The 25,789-nt window shown below is 41.6% G+C and overlaps 1 protein-coding gene across 1 annotated transcript in view; it reads right to left on the reverse strand.

The window, feature by feature from the left end:
• The window catches only part of LOC132824173 (sodium/hydrogen exchanger 10-like), a 393,707-nt gene that overhangs the window by 131,809 nt on the left and 236,109 nt on the right, over positions 1 to 25,789 (reverse strand). The window contains exons 18-19 of the mRNA XM_060838455.1: positions 17,505 to 17,630; positions 8,785 to 8,883 (exon numbers count right to left, since the gene is read on the reverse strand). Of these exons, the coding sequence (XP_060694438.1) occupies positions 8,785 to 8,883; positions 17,505 to 17,630 (225 nt within the window). The remainder of the gene's footprint in view (positions 1 to 8,784; positions 8,884 to 17,504; positions 17,631 to 25,789) is intronic.

Consider the following 25,789-nt stretch of genomic DNA (forward strand, 5'->3'; position numbering starts at 1 on the left):
CAACCAGTGTTGATACCAATGACATGGATAAATCTAGGAAAGAAGTAGTGTTAAGGGAGTCTGAGTCACAAAGAACTAATTTAAAAGCAGCTCAATAAAGATAGTCTCAAGATTACTACCTGAGCATTAGGAAATTGCATAAGGTAAATAAGATGAACAATAAAAGTTACTGAAAGATTGGTGTGGGAGAAATGGTTTTAATTCATGGGATACTGTATCGATACCAGGGAAAGTGGGGCTTGTATTTTTGAGGTGCTCGCCATCGGAACTCAGATGGGCCAAATGTTCTGGTGAGCCATATATCTAGGTCAGTGGAGAGAATTTTAAACTAAATAGTGGCAGTCACAGAAGTTTGGGAAGGTGGGATCAACTGATTAGAGAAGACACAACAGGATAGCGATGTTGCAATAAATAATGATGTAGCAGGAAGAGGCAGCATAAAAACCGAAGTGTACTAGTAGATAAGACTAGAAATTACAAAAGTAATGAACGACAAAACTAATGGATCTGTTTCTGAATGCACACAGGATGCATAACAGATGATCCTATAGCACAAACAGAAATAAAATTTTTTATCTGGCAGCCATTACACAGACATGGCTGCAAAATGACAAAGACCGAGGTCTGAATACTTAAAAGTACATGATGCTTAGGAAGTATAATAAGCTATGGTGAAGACATAGCTCTGTTAATGTGGAATACTGTTGTATAGCAGAAAGAGATGATCTTGGTACTTGAGACCAACTATGGAATCGGTTTGGGTTGAAATAGAAACAAAGTTAAAATGTGGCTTGCAGCGTATGACCTCCTGGGCAATAATAAGGTCATGTGAGAAAGGTGTAGTGATAATCCTGGGTGATTTAATATCCGTATAAACTAATCTCCATTGATAATTTGATATCACAGATTGATCAGGAGACCTGAAAGTGGGTTGAGTTATGGCTGAGCACAGCCAAGGCAAAGCTCACTACAGCAATAATAGCTTTCAACATGCTGCCAGACCTCTGTTGAGAGTGTATAAACACTTTTTAATAAGCAAAAACCAATGCTACTTACTAGTGGCATACATGATACAAACGTAACAATGGTAGGTTGGAACTGAGCAAAGCTATATATTTAATTAAGGAATTCAAATAAAATAAACCAATAGTGCAAATAAATTAGATTCAATCTCCTGAATTTATAATTTTTAATAACCTGCCTCATTCAAGAAAATGAAACAGTACTATTTTCTAATAATAGAACTAAAAAATACAATGAGTGAAGACCGAGAGATTGTTGTGACATTATCACTGCAGAAGTGAATTTTAGGATTATAAAGAGTCATGCCTTATAAAAGCTTTATTTTGTACAATTTTTACCATAAACTTTTGAGGCATAAAACTTGCTGTCATGTTTAAGTATCATAATATTTCTTACTTGCAAATATAATTTATTAGTGGAGTACTTAAATTCATAATTTGTAAAATGCTGACAAATCAGATCCCTGACACTGACCAGTAGCTAATAATAAAGCTAAGAGCACCAAAAAAGTCATTCAAAATCCTTCCAATTCATCCTTTGTCCTTTCTCACTGATTCAAAATTAAAGTTTCGAATAAAAATTCCTCTAGTCAAGTCCTGAAACAAGGATAGAACCCCCCTGGTCCTCACCTTCCACCTCGCCTATCTCCAAATACAGTGCTTTATGCTCTGCCATTCCCACCACCTACAACCTACACAGGTTCCACCACCAGATATATATTTCCCTCCCCATCCCTATTGGCACACTGCAGACACCATTCTCTCTGTGATTCTCTTGTTAGATCTACGCCTCCCCAACAACACACCCTCACCACTGCAAGAGTGTAAAACCTCACACCTCACCCCTGTCCAAGGACTCAATGGATCCTTCCACGTCCAACAGAGATTTTCCTGCACATCCAAACACCTCATCTACTCTGTCTATGCTCTACATTGGGGAAACAGGACTCCATCTCGCAGAATGTTTCAGGGAACATCTCTAGGACACATGCACCAAACAAACCCACTGCCCTGTGGCCGACCACTTCAATTCCTCCTTCCACTCCACCAAGAAAGTCCTGCGCCTCCTTCACCGTCAAATCCAAGCCACTCGAGAAGTGGAGGAAGAATGCCTCATCTTCTGCCTTGGGACCCTCCAACCACATGGCATCAACGTCAACTTCACCAGTTTCCTCATCTCCCCTCCCCCATCTCATTCCAGATCCAATGCTCCAACTCAGCACTGCCCTCTTGAACTGTCCTACTTGTCCATCCTCCTTCCCATCTATCTGCTCCACCCTCCACTCCAACCTATCACCATCAAACCCCACCTGCATCTATTTATGGCATTCCCAGCTACCTCACCCCATTCTCCTATTTATCATTGTAGGATATAGGTAACTTAATGCTACTTCTGCAATTATAATTGCTTATACAAAGTAAATGAACTCACACCAGTGTGTAATTGTTTCAGCCAAGAGCTGAGTCAACAAGAATGGAAACTATGTGGAGGAAATGCATAATTTTTTTGTATTAGCTAAAAATGTATGCAAGAAAGAAACGGGACTGCAAAACAATGGTAGAAATACAGGCACTAGATAAGATGCTGTGAAGAGAGGCAGTTAAGCTAGATACGACCGTATAAACAATAGGTATAAACATCTGCTTCCCACTTTTACAGAAACACAGGAACAAACCCCAATTAAAAGGCATAGTGATAAGATGCTGTGAGGGCAGCACAGATGGAGGGAGTAGATAATGGTAAGCAAAGGATGTGCCTAACAATAACCTACAGCAGGATGAGGTCAAACGGCCTTGTGAGGCCAGGAATAAGCATTTTGTCACAGACAAGGCCGGATAAGATGAGATAAACAGGAGTAATGGGTACCGGTCGTAGGGAAGCGGAGGATATAAACAGGGAGGGGAGCAATGAAATTAAAAAAATATATAGAGAACCAAATTATATAAATATCGAGTATTCGTTGAATTCGGTATGTGAGTGCCTTGCCTTGTGAGAAGAGACAGTGGACTTCACACCCTCTGGCAAGAGTTAAATAAAGGATACTACTGATTCAGATTTTGTCTCGGACTGAAATTATTGAAGTGAGTGAGCTTTGTTTCTCACAATCATCCAGCCCCCTTCCCTCCCCCGACATTTCTGATGAAGGGCCTATGCCTGAAACGTTGATTCTCCCACTCCTTGGATGCTGCCTGACCCTGCTGTGCTTTTCCAGTGCCACACTTTTGATTATTGCTCACAGGCCTAAGCCCAGAATATAACAGAACTTTCTTTCTGTTACCAAGTTGCCTACAACTCTCAGAATGAAACATTTGCAACATGGAGAAACATCCACTTGAGGACGAGTAATGACTATTACATTTTAACAAATAGAACAGTGAAGAACTGATGCTTTTGTTTAACAAAGTTTTGATCTGACTCCATATTGAGTATTCTATTCAACTTTGAGCACCATATGTCAGGATAGATGTTATAGCCTCAGAAGGTAGTGCACAGACTCACCAGAATTATACCAAGGTTTAAAGAACTAAATTATGAGGACAAATTGCAAACTTCTGCTAGTATTCCACTGACTTTAAAAAGTTCCAGAGCAATCTCAAAGATGTACATTTCAGGGTCAATACAGAGAAACTATTTCCTCTGGATTATGCAGAACAAGGTGGCATGATTTTTAAATTAGAGGTTTATGAAGAGCAGAAAAGCGCTTTTCCACATGCAGCATAAAGCGAGTCAAGACACGTAAAAGGATAAGGACACCATTTGACTTACAATTTTCAAAACTGAGAATGATAGATTGGTTTGGTAAGGGTATTAAAAATATGGAGTAAAGATGGGTATTTTAACTGTTAAAGGGAAATGGAAACATAGGAGCAAGAGTAAGTCATTCAGATGCTCATGCCTGCTCTGCCACTCCAGGTCATGGCTGACATCTTCCTCATTTCTATATTCCTGCACCATCTCCATATCCTTTTCATACATTTTTAAACACTAATGACAATCTGTCCACTAGGTACATTTTGGACTGGGTTTCCACAGCCCTCTGGGGTAGAAAATTCCAAAGATCGATGAGTGATGAAATTCCTTCTCTCAGGCCTAAATGGCTTGTTAGATAGCAGGGATTATAGCTTGTTAAATGCCTTATTAATGCCACAACTCACGTCATTAATATTTATTTTCCTGAGCTACCAAATGCACTGTATAGCTAGATGTCAAGAAATCTCGATGTGGAAATCAGAGCAGGTACCTGGTGACTTCAGCTCACAGCTAGCTGAGAGGAGCTTCCATTTTTCTCAGCACCAAATAGTATCTGAGGGCATGATCAACACTTTCCAGCCCCACACAATGTTCATCAACAAACATGAGCATCTGATATTTGTTGTTCCCTCATGACCATCATGGCATTCTCTAATCCACTTGCAGGCTGTTTAGGAAATATAGACCTTTACTGCAGGGTGCACTGGCAACTAGTGTTAAAAGACTGCAGCAGGGAAGCTATGCACACAAGGGCAGGCATCGGATTACAGTTTAGACCAGGCTGCATTTCAGGGCTGTTCACTTGCTGCCTTAGCATTGTTCTATCTGCCTTCTATCTGCACGCTTGTAACATCCTTGTCTTGCCATGTCATACCTGTTGGCATGTTGCCACTTTAGCCAGAGTCAAAGGCAATCTGCACTAACAGTTTTGCTGTTTTGAGCAGACATATAGGCTGTTTGTCAGTAGGGAAACTATTTGGGGGGAGGGGAACATTTTGCTGCATAGCACACTGAAATGTCAGTTTACACCATAGCATGTGCCAGCTGCCTGCAGAGTGAGCACACTACAAGTGTATTAAACTAAATACATGTCCAAAACGGTGTTAGATTTTGATAGGGTTTGTCCAGCCAAAGGAGGGCTGTTATCAGACTGGAAATCTGTCGGGGCACAGTCCATGGGTTTGGCCCCTTAACCTGTATCACTTGCAGCCATACTCCCCTGTGCCTGACCAGTGACCAAATCAGAAGATCTTATCCAAAGGGGAGTGATCGCCTCCTGGAATAGTGTCTGATAATTTGATGTACCTCTCCCTGATGTGTCAGGGTTTGCAGATCAACTTGCAACTCAATTATTCGGAGTTGATGTACCAGCAGGGGCAAATAGTTGCTGCAGGTATGTTTCCCCTTGATCTCACAGGCATTTAAAGCTGTCATATTCTGTAATCACAGCACATCACTTTCTCTGCCATCTTTAATGTATGTTAATTAATTATGAATTGTTAATTTATAATGAATACAGCCCATACCTCTCATTAAGTTTCAGCACTGCCAGTAAACGTTTTTTACAACAATGATAAACCTTACAGTTTCTAATAACATCAAATGTTGATTTTTATCTGCTCCTTCTGTTACACCGAATTGGACATCAAATACCAAAGTCTGAAAAAAGAGCAAAAAATAAAGCACTTGTCCCTCCCTTCACCAAATTCCTCATTCAGGACAGTTTATTTCTTGCAGTAAACCTACTTAAAGTTTATCTTTCTCCTATGCACTAAATTCCCACTTTGCAACAAATTCCCAAATATACTTGCTTGGCCTCTGTCTCACTCACACTAAATGTGTGCCCTTAGTCCTGACAATCTATATGGCCTTCACAAATGTAAACTATCCCTTCCCATTCTCCCCAACGTTTAATAACACAATGGATCACCCCATCTTCCTCCAAATCTCTCCACCATTATCCACCTATTGGGACTTCATTCAGCTGGCTTCATTGTTATCTATTTAATCCCAGGAGAAAGTGAGGACTGCAGATGCTGGAGAGGCAGTGTCAAAAAGTGCGGCAGTGGAAAAGCACAGCAGGTCAGACAGCATCCAAGAAGCAGGAGAGTTGAAATTTCAGGCATAAACCCTTTATAGGAATTGTGGAGGTGGAAGGGGACTGAGAGATAATAGGGGTTGGGGGTGGGGCTGGGGGGAAGGTAGGTGGGAGTTGATAGGTGGATCTAGGTGGGAGGTAATTCTGATAGGTTGGTAGGGAGGGTGGATGGATAGGTGGGAAGGAAGATGGTCAGGGAAGACAGGTCAAGAGGGCAGTGCTGAGTTGGAGGGTTGAAGCTGGGATAAGATGGGAAGAGTGGAGATTTGGAAACTAGGTAAGGTCGATGTTGATGCCGTGTGGTTGACAGTCCCTAGGTAGAAGATGTGTCGTTCTTCCTGCTATTGTCGGGCGGCTTTGATTTGGCAGTGAAGGAGACACAGGACTTGCATGTCCTTGGTTGATTGGGAGGGTGAGTTGAAGTGGATGTTTGGGCGGTGGGGTTGTTTGGTGCATGCATCCCAGAGATGTTCCTTGAAATATTCCATGGATTGGCGTTTTGTCTTCACAATGTAGAGAATACCACATCGAGAACAACAGACACAGTAGATGAGGTAGGTGGATATGCAGGAAAATCTCTGTCAGATTTGAAATGATCCTTTAGTGCCTTGGTCAGAGATGAGTGGTCAGATGTGCTCTGAGGTCTTTTTACACCTCGTGCAGTGGCAAGGGAAGAGGCTGGGTATGGAGGGTGGGGTGGTGGGGAACATGGACTTAACGGGAGAGTCATGGAGGGAATGGCCTCTGTGGAATGCAGATAGGGGTGGGGAGGGAAATATATATTTGGTGGTGGGGTGTGACTGTAGGTGGTGAAAATGGCAGAGGATAATGCACTGTATCCAGAGATTCGTGGTGTGGAAGGTGAGGACCAGAGGGGTTCTACCCTTGTTGTGGTTGGGATTTAAGGACAGAGGTGAGGGAAGTGGAGGAGATGCACTGATGGGCATTGTTGATCACCTGGGAGGGGAAATTGCAGATTAAAATAAGAGGACATCTGGGATGCCCTGGAGTGGAATTGCTCATCCTTGGCGGAGGCAGAGGAGTTGGGAATAAGGGATCACATTTTTACAGTATGGGGATTGGGAGGAGGTGTAATCAAGGTAGCTGTGGGAGTCGGCAGGTTTGAAATTGATGTCCGTGTTGAGTCGGTCACCAGAGACAGAGACGGAGAGGTTCAGGAAGTGGAGAGAGGTGTCGGAGATGGTGAACTTGAGGTCAGCTTGGAAGGTGTTGGTGAAGTTGATAAACTGTTCAATCTCCTTGTGGGAGCATGAGGCAGTCTGATACAGTAACCAATGTAGCTGAGGAAAAGGTGGGGGACAGTGCTGGTGTAACTGTGGAAGAGGGACTGTTCCATGTATCCAACAAAGAGGCAGGCAAAACTAGGGTTCACGTGGGTGCCCATGGTGACCCCTCTGGTAGTACAAAGTGGAAAAATTCAAAGGAAAAGTTGTTGAGGTTAAGGACCAATTCTGCCAATTGAATGAGTGTGTCGGTGGAGATGGACTGCTGTGTTGGAAGGAGAGGAAGAAACGGAGTGCTTGTAGGCCTTGGTCATGTGGGAGGGACATGTATAGGGACTGGATGTCCATGGTGAAGATGAGGTGTTGGAGGCCGGGGAATTTAAAGACATGGAGGAGGTGGAGGGTGTGGGTGGTGTCCCGAACATATGTGGAGAGTTCATGGAGTAAGGGGGACAGGAGGAGTCAAGATATGAGGAGATGAGTTCAGTGGGGCAATAGCAGGCAGAGACAATCGGTCAAACGGGCAGTTAGGTTTGTGGATTTTGGGTAAGAGGTAGAATTAGGAGGTGTGGGGTTAGGGAACTATAAGATGGCGTACTTCAGCTCCTTAATGTCTGATAAGCCGGAGAAATATCATTGGTTAAGAGTGTGGATCCTTCTGAGGATGAAGAACAGCAGCATACTTATGTTCTTTAATGGCTGATAAGCCAGAGAAAAAGCATTGGTTAAGGGTGTGGATCTTTCTGAGGAAGAAGAACAGCAGTATATATACGTTCCTTAATGGCTGATAAGCCAGAGAAAAGCATTAATTGATTCTCGCCAAAGAATCACAATTATGGTTCCTCTTCCTTTCATGGACAAGTAGTTCTGGGGTCCCCTTAGGTTCTGTCCTTCATACCTCCTCTTTCTCATCTACCAATTTCCCCTCAGTGACATCCAAATACACGTCAGTTTCCAAAATGCATCACTTCACATTTCTCTGCACTGAACTTCATCTGGCATCTATCCACCCACTCCAATATTACTATGTCCTTTTGAAGTTCTACATCATCCTCCTCACAATTTCTAATTCTCCCAAGTTGTGTGTCATCCACAAACTTTGAAATTGCTCTCCGTACACCAGCATTTAGGTCATATATAATTTGGGGAACCTCATTATAAACATTCCTTCAGCCATAATATGCCCATTTGCCATAACTCTGGCTTTCTATCTCTCAGCCAATTTTCCTTTCGTGTTGAAAGTTTACATTTTATTTCATTACCTATAAGTTTCTTCTCTGATTCTGTTGTTCGGCTCTGTATTGAATGTCTCCTGGAAGTTCATCTACACCACATCAACAGTCTTTCCCACGTCAATCCTGTCTGTGACCACTTCAAAAATCTCCAGCAAATTAGTTGTGAAGCCAACTTTGGAAATCAGGCTCACTACTACATTGTATTATATATTTACTCAATGAATAATAGGGAGAAAGGGAGGGATAGGCTGATTATTCCTTTTTTTTGATGAGGTCCACAACATCATACCTATATTAAGGAAAAGAAGTATTGCCAATCCAAGTTTATTAGGCAATAAGCCAAACAATAAGCAAGTGAGTTATAAATTAATTGTTTCAATTGGGATGAAAATATTCTTATTAGTCTGGATGATTGTTTTCATATAAGACTCACCCGAACCATTCCTGATACAATGAGATGAATTCCTCGTGGCTGTTCACCCTGGTGCACAACAATGTCACCGTAGTCAAAATAAAGTAGCTTTGCTTTATACTGAAACAAAAAAGTAAACTTCAAATGAATGAGAGTGCCAAAAAAGTAAGAACAAGTGAAATATACCAACTAGGCTACATTATGAGTCCCAAAAGTAATAAACCCCAATATAGCATGAAATATAAATGCATTTAAACATGGCATAGAAATAATTTGGCCTTTAATATTGATTGCATCAACCTTATTGAGAGTCATATGAAGCAAAGTCATGGAACTTGGAACACTGAGGCCAATCCGATGACTGGTAAAGCCTATTTTGAATATGGTATTAGTATACTGGAATATTTTCCTGGGCCTACACTCAAGTTGGGCTATTCTCAATCATTAGGAAAGGAGGTGAGCCTGAGCCCACAACTAAAGAAACATATCCAATTCTGCCCCAAAAACTTAACCTACTGCTTTATCTTATAATCCAACTGCAGAAGAAGACTCTCAATTAAAAACTGTTAGCATCTGTTAAAGATAACGTAAAACTTGTTTTATAAATTTACCCTTGGTGAATACTGCATGAATACTCAGGTGGTTGGGTTTTCAATTCGACTCCATGCCTCTTCAATGTCACTGATCAGTTATGTGCAAAGAGAATTGAGTTTGGGTTGACGACCACTGTGCAATATCAACAGCAGCTTGGAGGGCAGACAAAGCCTTTGAGAGACCTTTTAAAAGAGCAGCAACTGACATGACAGGGCCTGTCACTCACTGTAGAACTGGCTGGCCAGCGAGGTGAATAAGATTGGGCAAAAATTACCTGCGGCATAGGGCACAGAGTTTTTCCAGATTTTCTGATGACTACCTGAGGTTGTGACTGAGAGGCTATTGGTTTTCTCTCCAATTGGTTTGGTCCAGGAGACAAAAGCTGGAGGGAGATGAGGAGTTATGAAGACACCATGAGGACATGAGTCCGATACCACAAGTGCTTCAAAACCCTTATGAGATCTGGGAAGATGAATAACAAGTGGCATTCAACTGCCAGACCTCCAACTCTGTATAGAGCAGCATGCACATTGTGCTCCCTAACATCATTACAAGTGTCCAGTTGTATCATGTGAATGTCAGTCCACCTTCACGTGGGGCCAAAATGAGAAGGGGACATAATTATAGCAACACAACAGTTCATGTAGGTGTCATAATCTGAGTGTTGAAGGATGGTCACCTACTCATGCATCATTTTCCCTTCTTCCTGCAGGCAAAGTGCATACTAATATTTAGGAGATGATACAGAAAAAGATGGGATGCCATTCCTGCACCAACTGCCAACCCTGCACCAACTAATGGCCATTAAGGAAATGGCACTGGATATTGTGAAGGTGCTGTTATGGTAAGTCATTAATGCTGGCAAGGATGAAAACTAGCAAGAGCAGGATCATTTGATATTCTGTCCTCAGATGAAGGGCACAGGGGAGATTCCTGGCAAATATCTACTGTAGCTCCTTGACATCTATAGCCTATGGAGTTGGTTGTGCTGAAAAATCTGTTCAGTTGTCTCAGTTCTCTTCAACATTTTCCTGTTTCGCCTGCAACGTGGGTTGCACAAAGAAACCGAACATGAACAGTGTCTGTTTCCTCAGTAGAGGAAGATTCCAGCACCATACAATCCTATATCCACCACAGACACAGCCACTGCCCACTGCAGTGGAGTATCAACCTACTTTTCTTTTTTGGAATGGGCCACTGAGTAAGCATCACATTACAAGTGAGGAAGAAGAACAAAGTGAAGTTGCCAGTTGTGGGAAGTCACCTTCTGAGGATTGACAGCGAAGACGTATATGGCAAAGATGTTGAGCGTCAGGTATCACAGAATAGGAAGGTCTTCTTGGGCAATGAATTTCAAGAATTTTCGGAGGCATTGCCTGAGGCAGACAGTAGAGGAGACCAAGAAGTTGTTGTTTACAATCTGGCAATAATCTGACACTTAAACATGAGCTTCTCTTTGAGAGAATACTCACCTTCTTAGATAGCCAATTGTAGCACCACTTTAAGTGGGAGCAGGAGCAGTGCACTGACATACAAAAGAAAATGAGATTCAGTCTTGTGGAACACTCAGTGTTGTTAATGGCATAGAGATTTAAGATACGGATGCCAATTGTGACCTGGGGATGACCTCAACCAGCTACCAATGCTACTGTTAAGGGATTGAAACAGGTGAAAAGGCTCCAAAGGGGAAGAGAGCACGTCTCGGTGAACTGTTGTCATCTTCTGTCCTCAGACTCTCCAACAAGAACCATTCATGCTCTCAGATCCTTTGAAAAGGCTGGCCCTGCAATGATGCAAGCATGAAGACTGTGGAAGAGCCCCCAAGAACATTTCCAAGGTGAGGATGAGAGCCAGGAGCAACTCAGCCAGATGTAGATATCATGGAGCAGCTTGCATTCAACTCATCCTCAACTTAAACGGAGCACAGTATGGACGTGGCCACTATCACAGGCCCCATAAATTCACACCATAGGTAGGCTGTGTGATGTTTGCTGTGTGTCTGTTTTCATTTATTTATACAGTTATAAAAATGGAAAAGGGTTCAGAAAAGATTTACAAGGATGTTGCCAGGGTTGGAGGATTTGAGCTATAGGGAGAGGCTGAACAGGCTGGAGCTGTTTTCCCAGGAGCATCGGAGGCTGAGGTGTGACCTTATAGAGGTTTACAAAATTATAAGGGGCATGGATAGGATAAAAATGGTAAAGGGATAATCCAGATATGTGTACTGGCTGGAAAATTGGTCTCAATGGTTCAGTTACAGTGTGGAAATCATAAGCCTGGAAATGATATCTTCAAGGGATAAGCTGCACCCTCACCAGTCACCAATGGAGTCTGAATGTTGGTCTGAAGTGGTATGATACCTGGGACTCTTGCGGGTGAAGGAATCATGATAACTGCCAAGGAACTAAGTGCAGACTTGCAAGATTCCTGTGGTCACAGATCAGTTGCAAATTTGACACGAGAAATCCTTTTCTGCTGCTGAATCTGGTTGGTTGGTACTCAAATGGAAATGTGGGTATAATCGATGAGCTGCTGGACCTGGGGGAATCCATTGCCAGAAAAATAGGCCAATGTCTTCTGTGTAGCTAGTTCCATTTGTCACACTTGTAATAAACCACCACAGGGGCCATAAGACTTCAGGTTGCTATGTACTAAAATGAATAGGATTGTCGAACTGTACAGGGTGCAAACAATCTTGATGATGTCACTCATTGCAGATGAAAGATGCTCATCTCCCTGCAGCAGGGGTAATTACAGGTTATCTTAAAAGTGGGCAACAAAGCACAAAGATAATGCAAGATTTCATAGACTGCATGGGCAATGAACTGCCTCCCTTTCACACTGAACTGCATCATGCTCTGATGTACAATGATGCCTTTCTTAGGTGATTTTGTTGGGAGGCAATTTCTCAGTACTCAAGCAGCAGCTATACTCTCTTACCATTTTTCTTTAACAGGACTAATGCTGCCAAAGTACCAAATTGAAGCATTCTATGGTCCTATTTGTTGGAGTGATTCATATCCCACCGACTCCCCTACCCCAGGGAAAAAAACTTTGTCAATTTATCTTATCCATGCCCCTTATAATTTTGTAAACCTCTATAAGGTCACACCTCAGCCTCCAACGCTCCAGGGAAAACAGCTCCAGCCTGTTCAGCCTCTCCCAATAGCTCAAATTCTCCAACCCTGGCAACACCCTTGTAAATCTTTTCTGAACCCTTTCAAGTTACACAACATCTTTCCGATAGAAAGGAGACCAGAATTGCACGTAATATTCCAACAGAGGCCTAACCAGTGTCCTATACAGCCGCAACATGACCTCCCAAGTCATGTACTCAATACTCTGACCAATAAAGGAAATTTTACCAAACACCTTCTTCACTATCCTATTTACCTGCAACTCCACTTTCAAGGAGCTATGAACCTGCACTCCAAAGTCTCTTGTTCAGCAACACTCCCTAGGACTTGACCATTAAGTACATAAGTCCTGCTAAGATTTGCTTTCCCGGAATGCAGCACCTCATATTTATCTGAATTAAACTCCTTCTGCCACTTCTCAGCCCATTGGCCCATCTGATCAAGATCCTGTTGTAATCTGAGGTAACCTTCTTCGCTGTCCACTACACCTGCAATTTTGGTGTCATCTGCAAACTTACTAACTATACCTCTTATGTTCGCACCCAAATCATTTATGTAAATGACAAAAAGTAGAGGACCCAGTACCGATCCTTGTGGCACTCCACTAGTCACAGGCCTCCAGTCTGAAAAACAGCCCTCTACCACCACCCTGTCTTCTACCTTTGAGCCAGTTCTGTATCCAAACAGCTAGTTCTCCCTGTATTTTGTGAGATCTAACTTTGCTAACCAGTCTCCCATGGGGAACCTTGTCGAACGTTTTACTGAAGTCCATACACATCATATCTACCGCTCTACCCTCATCCATCCTCTGTTACTTCTTCAAAAAACTCAGTCAAGTTTGTGAGACATGATTTCCCACGGACAAAGGCATGTTGACTATCCCTAATCAGTCCTTGCCTTTCCAAATACATGTACATCCTGTCCCTCAGGATTCCCTCCAACAAATTGACCACTACCGACGTCAGGCTCACTGGTCAATAGTTCCCTGGCTTGTCCTTACCTCCCTTCTTAAACAGTGGCACAACGTTAGCCAACTCCCTGTCTTCCGGCACATCACCTGTGACTATCAATGATACAAATATCTCAGCAAGAGGCCCCGCAATCACTTCCCTAGTTTTCCACAGAGTTCTAGGGTACACCTGATCAGGTCCTGGGGATTTATCCACCTTTATGCGTTTCAAGACATCCAGCACTTCCTCCTCTGTAATGTGGACACTTTTCAAGGTGTCATCATCTATTTCCCTACATTCTATATCTTCCATGTCCCTTGCCATAGTAAATACTGATGCAAAATACTTGTTTATTATCTCCCCCATCTCCTGAGGCTCCATACAAAGGCCGCCTTGCTGATTTTTGAGGAGCTTTATTCTCTCTCTCGTTACCCTTTTGTCCTTAATGTATTTGTAAAAACCCTTTGGATTCTCCTTAACTCTGTTTGCCAAAGCTGTCTCATGTCCCCTTTTTGCCCTCATGATTTCCCTCTTAAATATACTGCTACTGCCTTTAAACTCTTCTAAGGATTCACTTGATCTATTCTGTCTATACCTTACATATGCTTCCTTCTTTTTCTTAACCAAACCCTCAATTTCTTTCATCATCCAGCATTCCCTATATCTACCAGCCTTTCCTTTCACCCTAACAGGAATATCCTTTCTCTGGATTTTCGTTATCTCATTTCTGATGGCTTCCTATTTTCCAGCCATCCCTTTACCTACAAACATCTGCCCCCCCCCCCCCCCCCCCCCCCCCCCCCAAAATCAGCCCTTACCTAATACTGTCAAAATTGGCCTTTCTCCAATTTAGAACTTCAACTTTTAGATCTGGTCTATCCTTTTCCATCTAATTTTAAAACTAATAGAATTATGGTCTCTGGCCCCAAAGTGCTCCTGCACTGACACCTCAGTCACCTGCCTTACCTTATTTCCCAAGAATAGGTCAAGCTTTGCACCTTCTCTCATGGATACATCCACATATGAATTAGAAACTTTTCTTGTACACACTTAACAAATTCCTCTCCATCTAAACCCTTAACATTACGGCAGTCCCTGTCTATGTTTGGAAAGTTAAAATCTCATAGCATAACTACCCTATTATTCTTACAGGTAACTGAGATCTCCTTACAAATTTGTTTCTCAATTTCCCTCTGACTATTAGGGGATCTATAATACAATCCCAATAAGGTGATAATCTCTTTCCTATTTCTCAGTTACACCCAAATAACTTCCCTGGATGTATTTCTGGGAATATCCTTCCTTAGTAATGCTATCTCAGTAACGGCACTCTCCCTCCTCTCTTGCCTCCTTTTCTATCCTTCCTGTAGCATTTGCATCCTGGAACATTAAGCTGCCAGTCCTGCCCATACCTGAGCCAGGTTTCTGTAATTGTTATGATATTCCCGTCCCATGTTCCTAACCTTGCCCTGAGTTCATCTGCCTTCCCTGTTAGGCCCCTTGCATTGAAATAAATGAAGTTTAATTTATTAGTCCTACCTTGTCCCTGCCTGCCCTGACTTTTTGACTCAACTGTACCTGTCTCAGATTGATCTCTTTCCTCACTATCTCCCTGGGTCCCACACCACCACCTTACTAGTTTAAATCCTCCTGAGTAGCTTGAGCAAATCTTCCTGCCAGTATATTAGTCCCCTTCCAATTTAGGTCCAGAACTAGAGGGCATAGGTTTAGAGTTAGAGGGGAAAGATATAAAAGAGACCTAAGGGGCAACGTTTTCTTGCAGAGGGTGGTACAGTATGGAATGAGCTGCCAGAGGAAGTGGTGAGGCTGGTACAATTACAATATTTAAAAGGCATTTGGATGGGTATATGAATAGGAAGGGTTTGGAGGAATATGGACCGAGTGCTGGCAGGTGGGACTAAGATTGGGTTGGGATATCTGGTCGGCATGGACGAGTTGGACCGAAGGGTCTGTTTCCATGCTGTACATCTCTATGACTCTATGAATGTAGGAGTTTATTAAGCTGTCATTTTTAAGTGATGCAAATGCCAAGTGCTCACTTTACCAAAGACCATTCTGTTTGTGATATTCCCCACAAGGTTTATTGCAAGTGTGACAAATATTTTTGGATACAATCACACCAGGGGTTATTGTTGTTGCTGTTATGATTAAATGAAAATGCAGAAACATACCGTTACTGAACTCGCGTCATCACATTTTTAAAGGCCCCCCCCCCATTCTTCCCAACCATCCCTTCACTTGTGAATAGTGTCCCCAATTCAACTTTTGGTAGTTCCTGTCTCATACCATTAAAACTGGCCTTACTCCAATTTAGAACTTTAACGTTTTGATCTGTTCTATCCTTTACCATAATTATTTAAAAAATAATAGAGTTATGATCAGTTGCTCCAAAGTGCTCCTCCACTGATACTTCAGTCACTTGCCCTGCCTTATTTCCCAACAGTAGTTCAAGAATTCCTCCTTCTCTAGTAGATATAGCTATTAAATAAGAAGATTTCCTTTTACACTCTTAACAAATTCCTCCCCATCCAAACCCTTAACACTATGACAGTCTCAGTTTATTTTTGGAAAGTTAGCATCCCCTATCATTCTTACATATATCTGAGATCTCCTTAAATATTTGCTTTTCAATTTGACTCTTGGTTGAACAGCCCTTCGGGATGTGCAGGAGATACGGAGGTCTTTTGCCCTGTATGCCATTTCCTCCAGATAAGTGACGCATAGCTTTGCTGCAGGCTCAGGATGTCCTGGACATTATCATAGAATGTCCTTGAGTATGGCTTGCAACACAAAGGATTGGGTGCCTGTGCAGCCCCAACAGCCAACCAGATGACAGGTGTGCTGAATTTCTGTGCATTTGGTTTCTCCCAAGAAACCACTATGTGGGATCCCACCTGTATGGGATTGCTCTGTCCTCAACACACAAAATGAATTAAGTTTAATACCAATACAAGCTGCACCTGATCACACCACTTACATCTCGTTTCCCCAAGACAAAGTCAATGCTATAGCTTCTGCAGTTGGCTTTAGCAACATAGTTGACTTCCCCATGTGCAGGTACAATCGATTCTACATAAGGGTTGTGGAGAGGGCCATATCATAACCAAAATAAGTTAATTAATAAAAAATCATTCCATTCAATCAATATGCAAACAGTCTGTGACCATTAGCACCACATCTTAAAATCTGCAGCAGGTACCCTGGGAGCTGTCAAGATGCCTATATCCTTGAGAACTCTCTTGTTCCTGGGCATTTCAGGGGGGAGACATCTTTTGAGGATGATTACTGTTGGCAAATAGGCCTCCTGAAAATAAGGTTCCACTTCATGGATTGGTCTAGGTGGGTCTTGCAGTACACCTAACAGTGTGTGGCTTAATCCCTTGCATGTTGTGCTGGAAGCTGAAGAGTTGGAAGAACAGCAGTAGTCTTCCAAGGAAGAAAATGAGCACATTGAACAAGCAGGGCATCATTGTGGGTCTGGAATCACACGCAGGCCAGACCACGCAAGGATTCCTTCCCTAAAGGAATGTATGAAATAAACTGGATAGATTTTTGTGACAATCAATACTGATTTACTAACAGCATTACTGAGATTGTTTTAAATTGCCGATTTAATAATTGAATTGGCTACTGTGGTAGATATGAACCCATGTATGCAGAACAATAGTCCAAACCTCTGGGTTACTAATTCTGTGACATTGCCACCACAACATAATCTCCTGGTAAATTAAGACTATTACAAATCAAAAGGCTAACAACACTATTTTGGTTTGACCTCATTTTTTTTTTGAAAATCAAGATTTATTAACTAATCTATCCCATTAATATAGTGTGCTGATTACACCCAGGCTGATGTAAATATTGGATTCACTCCAACAATTTAATGTCTACCAGACATTTATATTCTGGTATATGTGTAAAGAACTGTCCACAATGCATATTTCGGACAATACTCCACAGATATATTTCCATATTTTGCAGAGTTTTGCTATGTTTGATACCCGTCTTGATATTAACAAAGAATCAATAAAAAAAATACCTTGATGAATTCAATTTGTTTCTCTGAATTTTGCAGCCATGGTAAATTTTTTAACAATTCTTCTGCAGTTGGAGGTTGTATGGAAGGGGGGAATTTCAGAAGACGCTTCATCTTTACTTCAATCATCTATTTCCAAAAGTAAGGAATAAAAGTTTGGTCAAACTTCATGCAGAATGACAACTATATAAGTTTATTGCTTTTCACATTGTATACTGGCTGGGGAATAAAAGTGTGATGACAGTGTTAATTCTTCAAGGGTAGTAGCTATTCAATAAGTTAAGCCAGTATCAAAATTACATTTGTGACTAGTCAACATAGCGAAGACTTTTATAGATGAATAAACTGCTACCCTTGGGTTTGTATGGGTAATGAGCTATGCAGCAATTAATAGTTCACATAAAACTTTAAAATTAATTGTCATGATATTACAGTTACAACTTACAAACAAATATCATCAGACATTCTAACATCTCATTCATTTTCAAAGGGTGTCATGAATGACAAATATAAGTACTGGAAAAATTATAGAAATAATTGATGACACAGTAAGATTTATGAATGACTTTGAAAATGAAGACAGATAAAATAGCAAAATGTTAAGGCAGAAAACTCCAGAATAGAGATTTGGTGGATGAAGACTGATATCAGAAAAGAGACAAAAGTTGCTGAATGGGACAGGCATAACTACTCTTCTTTATTTCATACAGAATATTTACAAATATCCAGGTTTCAAATGCAATCTGCTCCATCTTTAAGAAATTTCAACATGGAACCAAAGTTGATAGAACACTGACTGATTTAATGGCATTTTGATAATTGGCTCAACTGAGATTAACTTTGTGATACATTGACATAAATGTAGTTTATTTAACACTTTAAAGATTACCAATTAACTGCTGCATTTAGATACTGAGCAACGAGCAATTGTAAATTCATAATGATTTACCGTTGCACAGGAAGACATCATTCTTGCGCTAGTATATCTATGTATACAGCAACATATGTCTGCTGAAGGATTATTGCTAAACATGGCCAAAGGTCACTTCTGTGCTGTCTCTTTGCAGTTACATTTCTAAAACTGACACTCTTACCCAATACATTAATCGTTACTTAAAATTATTATCATGTTCCTGAAAATTGTGACTTTAAGTGAAACTTGGGTTCCTACATGAATCAATGTTAAATTGGAGTTAAGTTCTGTATGATCTTCCTTATCAGAAAAGTATTAAAATATTATACACTGCAAGTTAAGATATTTTAAATTTCTACATTGTGAAATGAAATAATGTATAAAACAAATGTGAAAAATAAAGTAATATATTTTTTAAAAATCAGAAACCTGAGCTTCAGGGCAAAAACCAAAGAAATTTTAAAGTGCTTTTCACACCTCAGCACCTCCATTCCTTTACAAGTTCTAGTTGTGAAAATGCAAGTCCTGATGCGGTAGAAGTATTGGGGCTGTTCTCTGCTTATTTCTTGTTTCTGGAATCAAATTGCTTCAAATAATTTTCTATCTTCAAATATCTTACTCACACTAACTCTCAGAAGATGGAAGATAAACTGACACCTACTCTATTCCACAAAAACAGCAGTTTCTGACGTCATCTCAAATGCATTGTTTCACTGGTGACATAGCAACTTTTTCCATGTTCAGTTTGGTCAGCATTGGAATAATGCAACTACTGACACTGACAGGAGCACCAGCCACATGGTGGGAACTTCACTGTCATTAGGCTATTGTAAAATACCGCATTTAGTTGTAACCTGACCAATTTATCCATTGAAGAAAAATTCCAAAGAAGGGTAAAGGTTCCTGATTCACAAGTGTTTGTTTCAAAGTTCAATTAATACTGAAACTGAACAACTTCAAAGATTGTGGCTTTGTAGAGATACATGTCAAAGAGTTGGGCAAGAGGAGGGGCTGCAAGTCATGCAGAAAATAATGTAAAATGAATTTCATTGTGTTCATCATGATTACAGAACCTATTAACTTAGTCCTGTGTGATAGCACTGTTGATGACATCTTATATCACATTACTGATTCAAGTCCACACCAACCCTCAGAAGAGCATCTCACCCAGACCTATCCCCCAATTCCTGCATTTCTCATGGATAATCCACCTAGCCAGCACATCCCTGACACGATGGGCAAGCTAGCATGGCCAATCCACCTAGTCTGCACATCCTTGGACAGTGGGACGTTACTGGAGCACCTGGCAGAAATGCACACAGACATGGGAAGAATGTGAAAACTCCACACTGACAGTTGCCTGAGACTGGAATCGAACCAGGGGTCCCTGGTGCTGTGAGCCGCAGTGCGAGCCACTGCGACACCCCAAGTCAGTCAGCTCAGCTCCAGAGCATTTCAGTGGGAGTTCCTTCGGGTAGTGTCCTTAGCTTAACCATCATCAGCTGCTTCATCAATGAAATTTCCCTCCAAAATGTAATAAGTGGGGATGTTTGCTGATGACTGTGCAATGTTCATCACCATACGTGACATGTGGAGACTATTTAAGATGCAGTTGTTGCGAGTGATGCATGAATTTGTTCCTCTGAGACGGGTAAGAAGGGGTAAGATTAAGGAACCTTGGATGACGACAACAGATGAACTTCTCGACATAAGGAAGAAGGCAGCTTACGTAAGGTAGGGAAAGCAAGGATCTAGCACAGCTTTCGAGGATTACAGGCTCGCTAGAAAGGAGCTCAGAAATGTACTGAGGAGAGCCAGGAGGGGCCACGAAAAAGGCTTGGAAAGAAGGATGAGGGAGAACCCAAAGGCAATGTACTCATACGTGAGGAATTAAAGGATGATCAGGGAGAAGGTAGGGCCACTCAGGGATAGCGAAGGGAACTTGTGCGTGGAGTCTGAGCAGATAGGAGATGCCCTAAATGAGTTTTTGTTTCGGTTTTCACCAAGGAAAGGGAACTTGTTGGAAATGAAAACTTTGAGGAGCTGGGATACAGGCTTGACCAGATCAAGATTGATGAAGTTGATCTGCTGGAAATTTTGGAAAATATTCAGATTGATAAGTCCCCAGGGCCAGACCAGATTTATCCTAGGCTGCTCTGGGAAGTGAGAAAGGAGGTTGCTAAGCCACTGGCGAGGATATTTGCCTCCTCACTCTCCATGCGAGTCATACTGGAGGATTGGAAGGAGGTGAATGTTATTCCTCTTTCCAAGAAGGGTAATAGGGAAATCCCTGGCAATTACAGACCAGTCAGTCTTACGTCTTGGTCAGCAAAGTTTTGGAAAAAAGTCTGAGGGATAGGATTTATGACTATTGGGCAAAGCATAGTGTGATTAAAGGCAGTCAACATGGCTTTGTGAGGGGCAGGTCATGCCTCACAAATCTTACTGAGTTCTTTGAGGAGGTGTCAAGACAGGTTGACAAAGGTTGAACAGTGGATGTGGTGTATATGGACTTCAGCATGGCATTTAATAAGGTTACCCATGGTAGGCTCATTCATAAAGTCAGGAAATATGGGATACAGGGAGATTTGGCTATCTGGATTCAGAATTGGCAGGCTGACAGAAGGCAGAGAGTGGTTGTAGATGGAAAGTATTCTGCCTGGAGGACAGTGCTGAGTGGGGTCCTGCAGGGCTCTGTTCTTGGGCCTCTGCTCTTTGTAGATTTTATAAATTACTTGGATGAGGAGGTTGACGGGTGGGTTAGTAAATTTGCAGATGACACAAAGATTGGATGTGTCGTAGATAGTATAGAGAGCTACTGCAGGCTGCAGCGCGACATAGACAGGATGCAGAGCTGGGCTGAGAAATGGCAGATGGAGTTCAACCTGGATAAATGCAAAGTGATGCATTTTCGAAGATCGAACTCAAATGCTGAATATAGGATTAAAGACAGGATTCTTGGCAGTATGGAGGAACAGAGGGATCTGGGTGTGCAAGTACATAGATCCCTCAAAGTTGCCACCCAAGTGGATAGAGTTGTGAAGAAAACATATGGTGTTTTGGCTTTCATTAACAGGGGGTTCGAGTTTAAGAGTGGCGAGGTTTTGCTGTAGCTCTACAAGTCCCTGGTGAGACCATATTTGGAATATTGTGTCCAGTTCTGGTTGCCCTACTATAGGAAAGATAGAGAGGCTTTGGAAAGGATGCAAAGAAGGTTTACCAGGATGCTGTCTGGACTGGAGGGCTTGCCTTATGAAGAAAGGTTGGATAAGCTCGGATTTTTCTCTCTGGAGAGAAGGAAGAAGAGAGGAGACCTGATCGAGGTATACAAAATAATGAGAGGAATAGATAGAGTCAATAGCCAGAGACTTCTCCCCAGGACAGGACTTTTTGGTACAAGGAGTCATAGTTTGAAGATATTATGAGAAAGGTAGAAAGGAGATGTCAGAGGTAGATTCTTTGCGGAGAGAGTTGTGAATGCATGGAATGTGATGCCAATTGTGGTGGTGGAAGCAGAGTCATTGGGGACACTTAGGTGACTGCTGGACATGCACATGGATAGCAGTGAGTTGAGGGGTGAGTAGGTTAAGTTACTATATTTTACATTAGAATTAAACCTTGGCACAACATCGTGGGCCAAAGGGCCTGTTCTGTGCTGTACTTTTCTATGTTCAATAAATCCTCAGACAATGAGTCACTTCATGTCCAAATGCAGCAGGACATGGACAGTATGCAGGACTGGCTGACAAGTGGCAAGTAACATTTGCACCACACAAGAGCTGAGCAATGGCCATCTCTAACAAGACAGAATCTAAGCATTGTCCTTTGATATTCACTGGTATTATCAGCATTGAATCCTCTCCAATTAACATTCTGAAGGTTACCGAACTGGACTAGTTAGCTAAGTACTAAAGGTATAAGAAAAGGTCATAGGCGAGGAATTTTTTTTTCAGCTGCTGGCTCCCTAAAGCCTCTTCACAATTTACAAGAACACAAGTGTGATGGAATACTTGTCTGCATGAGTATAGTTCCCACAACACTCAAGAAACTTGACACACACCAGAATAAAGCAACCCTCTTGGTTGGCATCACTTCCTCAAATATTCAATCTCTCCACCACTGACACTCCGTAGCAAGGGTATGTACTATCTACAAGATGTACTGCAGAATTTCATCAAGGCCCGTTTAACAGTACCTTCCAAATCCATGAAAACTACCATTTAGGACTTGAGAATACCATACCTGCAAGTTATACCTAAACCACCAACTTGGAAATAAACTGCTTTCCTTGAGAGTCACTAGTCAAAATTCTATAATTTCCTCCCTATTCACATTGTGGATGTTGTTACACCAAATGGAATGCAGCAATTCAAGAATGTTGCGAACCACCATCTTCTCACAGCCAACTATGCTGCGCCATATAAGAACAATTCTCAAATATACTTAAACAGCATTGAACTCCTTTCCTCTTGCAAGATGGAGCGGAGTAGGACACTCCAGCCAGAGCTCGTCCTCTGTGTGCTCTTCTCCTTTTCTTCTTTGTCTTCTCTTTTCCTTCCTCCTAGAGATTTTTTTCATTGTTTTCTCCTTCTTCCCTTCCATTCCTGGCCTTCAACAACGATCCCCAGTCTCTGGCAAGCGATGATTCTCAGCCTATCCAAGAGTCGCTTAACAGTCCCTAATGTATCTAACTGTACTACCACTGCTGGCAGTGCATTCCACGTACCCACCACTCTCTGTGTAAAGAACCTACTTCTGACATTGTCCCAAACCTTCCTCTAATCATCTTAAAATTATGCCCCCTCAGGATAGACATTTTTGTCATGGGAAAAGGTCTCTGTCTATCCACTCTATCTATGCCTCTCATCATCTTGCACACCTCTATCAAGTCACCTTTCATCTTTCTTCACTCCAATGAGAAAAGCCCTAGCTCCCTCTATCTTTCTTCATAAGATATGCCCTCCAGTACAGGACAGCATCCTGTTTAATCTCCTCTGCACCCTCTGTGAAGCTTCCACATCCTTCCTATAACCAGAACTGAACACAATATTTTCAGCATGGTCTACCAGCACTCTACAGAGCTGCAGCATAACCTCTCGGCTTTAAACTCAATTCCTCTGCTAATGAAAGCCAACACCTCATACACCCTCTTAACAACTACATCAACATTGGTAGCAACTTTGAGGAATCTATGGACATGGACTCCAAGATCCCTCTGTTTCTCCACACTGCCAAGAATCCTGCCTTTAACCCTGTACTCTGCATTCAAATTTGACCTTTCAATGTCAATCTCTTCACAGGTTGAACTCCACCTGCCACTTATCAGCTCAGTTCTGCTTCCTGTCAATGTCATGTTGCAACCTAGAGCAGCCCTCCAAACTATCCACAATTCCACCAACCTTTGTGTCATTGACAAACTTATGAAGCCACCCTTCCACTTCCTCATCCAAGTCATTTATAAAAATCACAAAGAGCAGAGGTCCCAGAACTCATCTCTGTGGAATACCACTGGTCCCCGAGCTCCAGGCTGAATACTTTCCACCAACCACCACCCTGTTTTCAGTGGGTCAGCCAATTTTGTATCCGGACAGCCAAGTTTCCCTGTATCCCATGCCTTCTTGCTTTCTGAAGTGAGCTACAAGTACAAAAGCATCCTGTAAGTGAATCAGAGATGTGTCATGGAAGTTCTGAGAAATGTCAAATCTCAGATATCAATGTTTGAAAATGTAGGATGCATGCAGCCAATTTCCTGAAATGTAGGTGCCAGGTGTCCAAGACAGAGGTACAGAGGAGCAAACAGCGAGCTGGAGTCACAGGGTACCTGCTCAGACTTCCATGCCATGAATTTTTGGTGTCTATTTTCCTCGCAGTGTGTGGCGAATTAAGAATTCCACACCAATGATGTAAGATCTGCAGTTAATGAGGATGAAAATACAGCCTAATCCCTGTTAGTAGGCATCTTGCCACTACTTAATGAGAATCTTTTCTCAATTGGTACTCTGCTGGAAAATGCAACTAGTTGGTCCTGATGTCGAAAAAGGCATTAATGGATTTCACATGTGATTCTCCCAGATTTCTTGTCCACCACACACATCACTCACACCCCTGTAAGATTCCGCCCAGAGCAACTGAAATAGCGGATCGGAATAAGAACAGATCTATGATAGGATATAAGGCAAAAGAGATTAAATAGCAAAATGTTTTATACTGGAACGCCAAATGGCAGTAACAAATTGTGTGATGATCACTGTGTTTTAGAGGTAAGCTTACATTTACATGGGAAACAACATGTGTGCTTTTAACCAAATATATTTGTTGTATCAACTATTTAATGCCAGATCTATCTTGTTATCTGAATTAGCGTGCACTTTATAATTCTATTTGAATTACTTCAATTTTAATTGGTTTGTTGCAGAAGAAGTTTAAAATGTAAAATTTTGTCCATCAGCTTTCTTTCTGTAGGTGTCATGCAAATCCCTCTCCTAAGATTTCATCAGCCTCTCTGAGTATTGTTTACATTGGAGAGTAAATAAAAGAAAATCTGTATCTAGGAGGCTGGAATGGAAGAATTATGAAGACCTACCATCTGAAAGCCAAAGAAAAAAATGGAAAGAAAGATTAAAAACAACGAGAAAAAAATTAAACCCAGCAAAATAAAAAGAAACGAAAGGAGACAGAGGATTTGCTCTAAAATTATTGAATATAATGTTAAGCATGGAAGGGTGAAATGTACTATTCTGGACATGAGGCACTCTTCTTTTGAGTTTATCTTGAACTTACTTGGAACAGTATAGGAGGCTGAGAACAATGGACACACTCACAACAAGGTAGCAAATTAAAATGGTAGTGACTGGAAGCTAGGGTGCACTTTCAGACTAAACGTAAGTATTCCTCAAAGTAGACCCTAACGTGTGTTTGCATCCCCAAAGCAGATGAGACTGCATTGTGATTAGTGAATATCTTATATTAAATTGAAAAAAATAAAAATTATAACTTTGGAACTGGGAAGGAAGTTTTTGGCATTGGACAGTAATAAGGGAAAAATAGGAGTTGCAACTTCTGTATTTGCATGTGGGATGATTGAACAGTGAACTAACGTGTCACAAAATGATCGGCCATTTCAAAATTATGCAAGGGGAATGTGTATTTGGTGGTGAAATCATCCAGCAGTTGGTGCAAATGGTCGAGGATGATCAATTGAATATTGTGTGATGGAAGTTTGTAATGCATTGTTGTTTGGAACCTTGCATTCCAAAGTGGAAAAAGCAATAGATTTTAGTTTTCAGTTCTGTCAAGTTTTGTGATTCGTTGTTTAACAAAAGTCAGAATGTCATTCGAGCAGTGAACTAAAGACAGCTTTTCTAAGAAAGCATAC

This window comes from Hemiscyllium ocellatum, chromosome 18 (genome assembly GCF_020745735.1).
Source record: "Hemiscyllium ocellatum isolate sHemOce1 chromosome 18, sHemOce1.pat.X.cur, whole genome shotgun sequence".
Taxonomy (NCBI): domain Eukaryota; kingdom Metazoa; phylum Chordata; class Chondrichthyes; order Orectolobiformes; family Hemiscylliidae; genus Hemiscyllium; species Hemiscyllium ocellatum.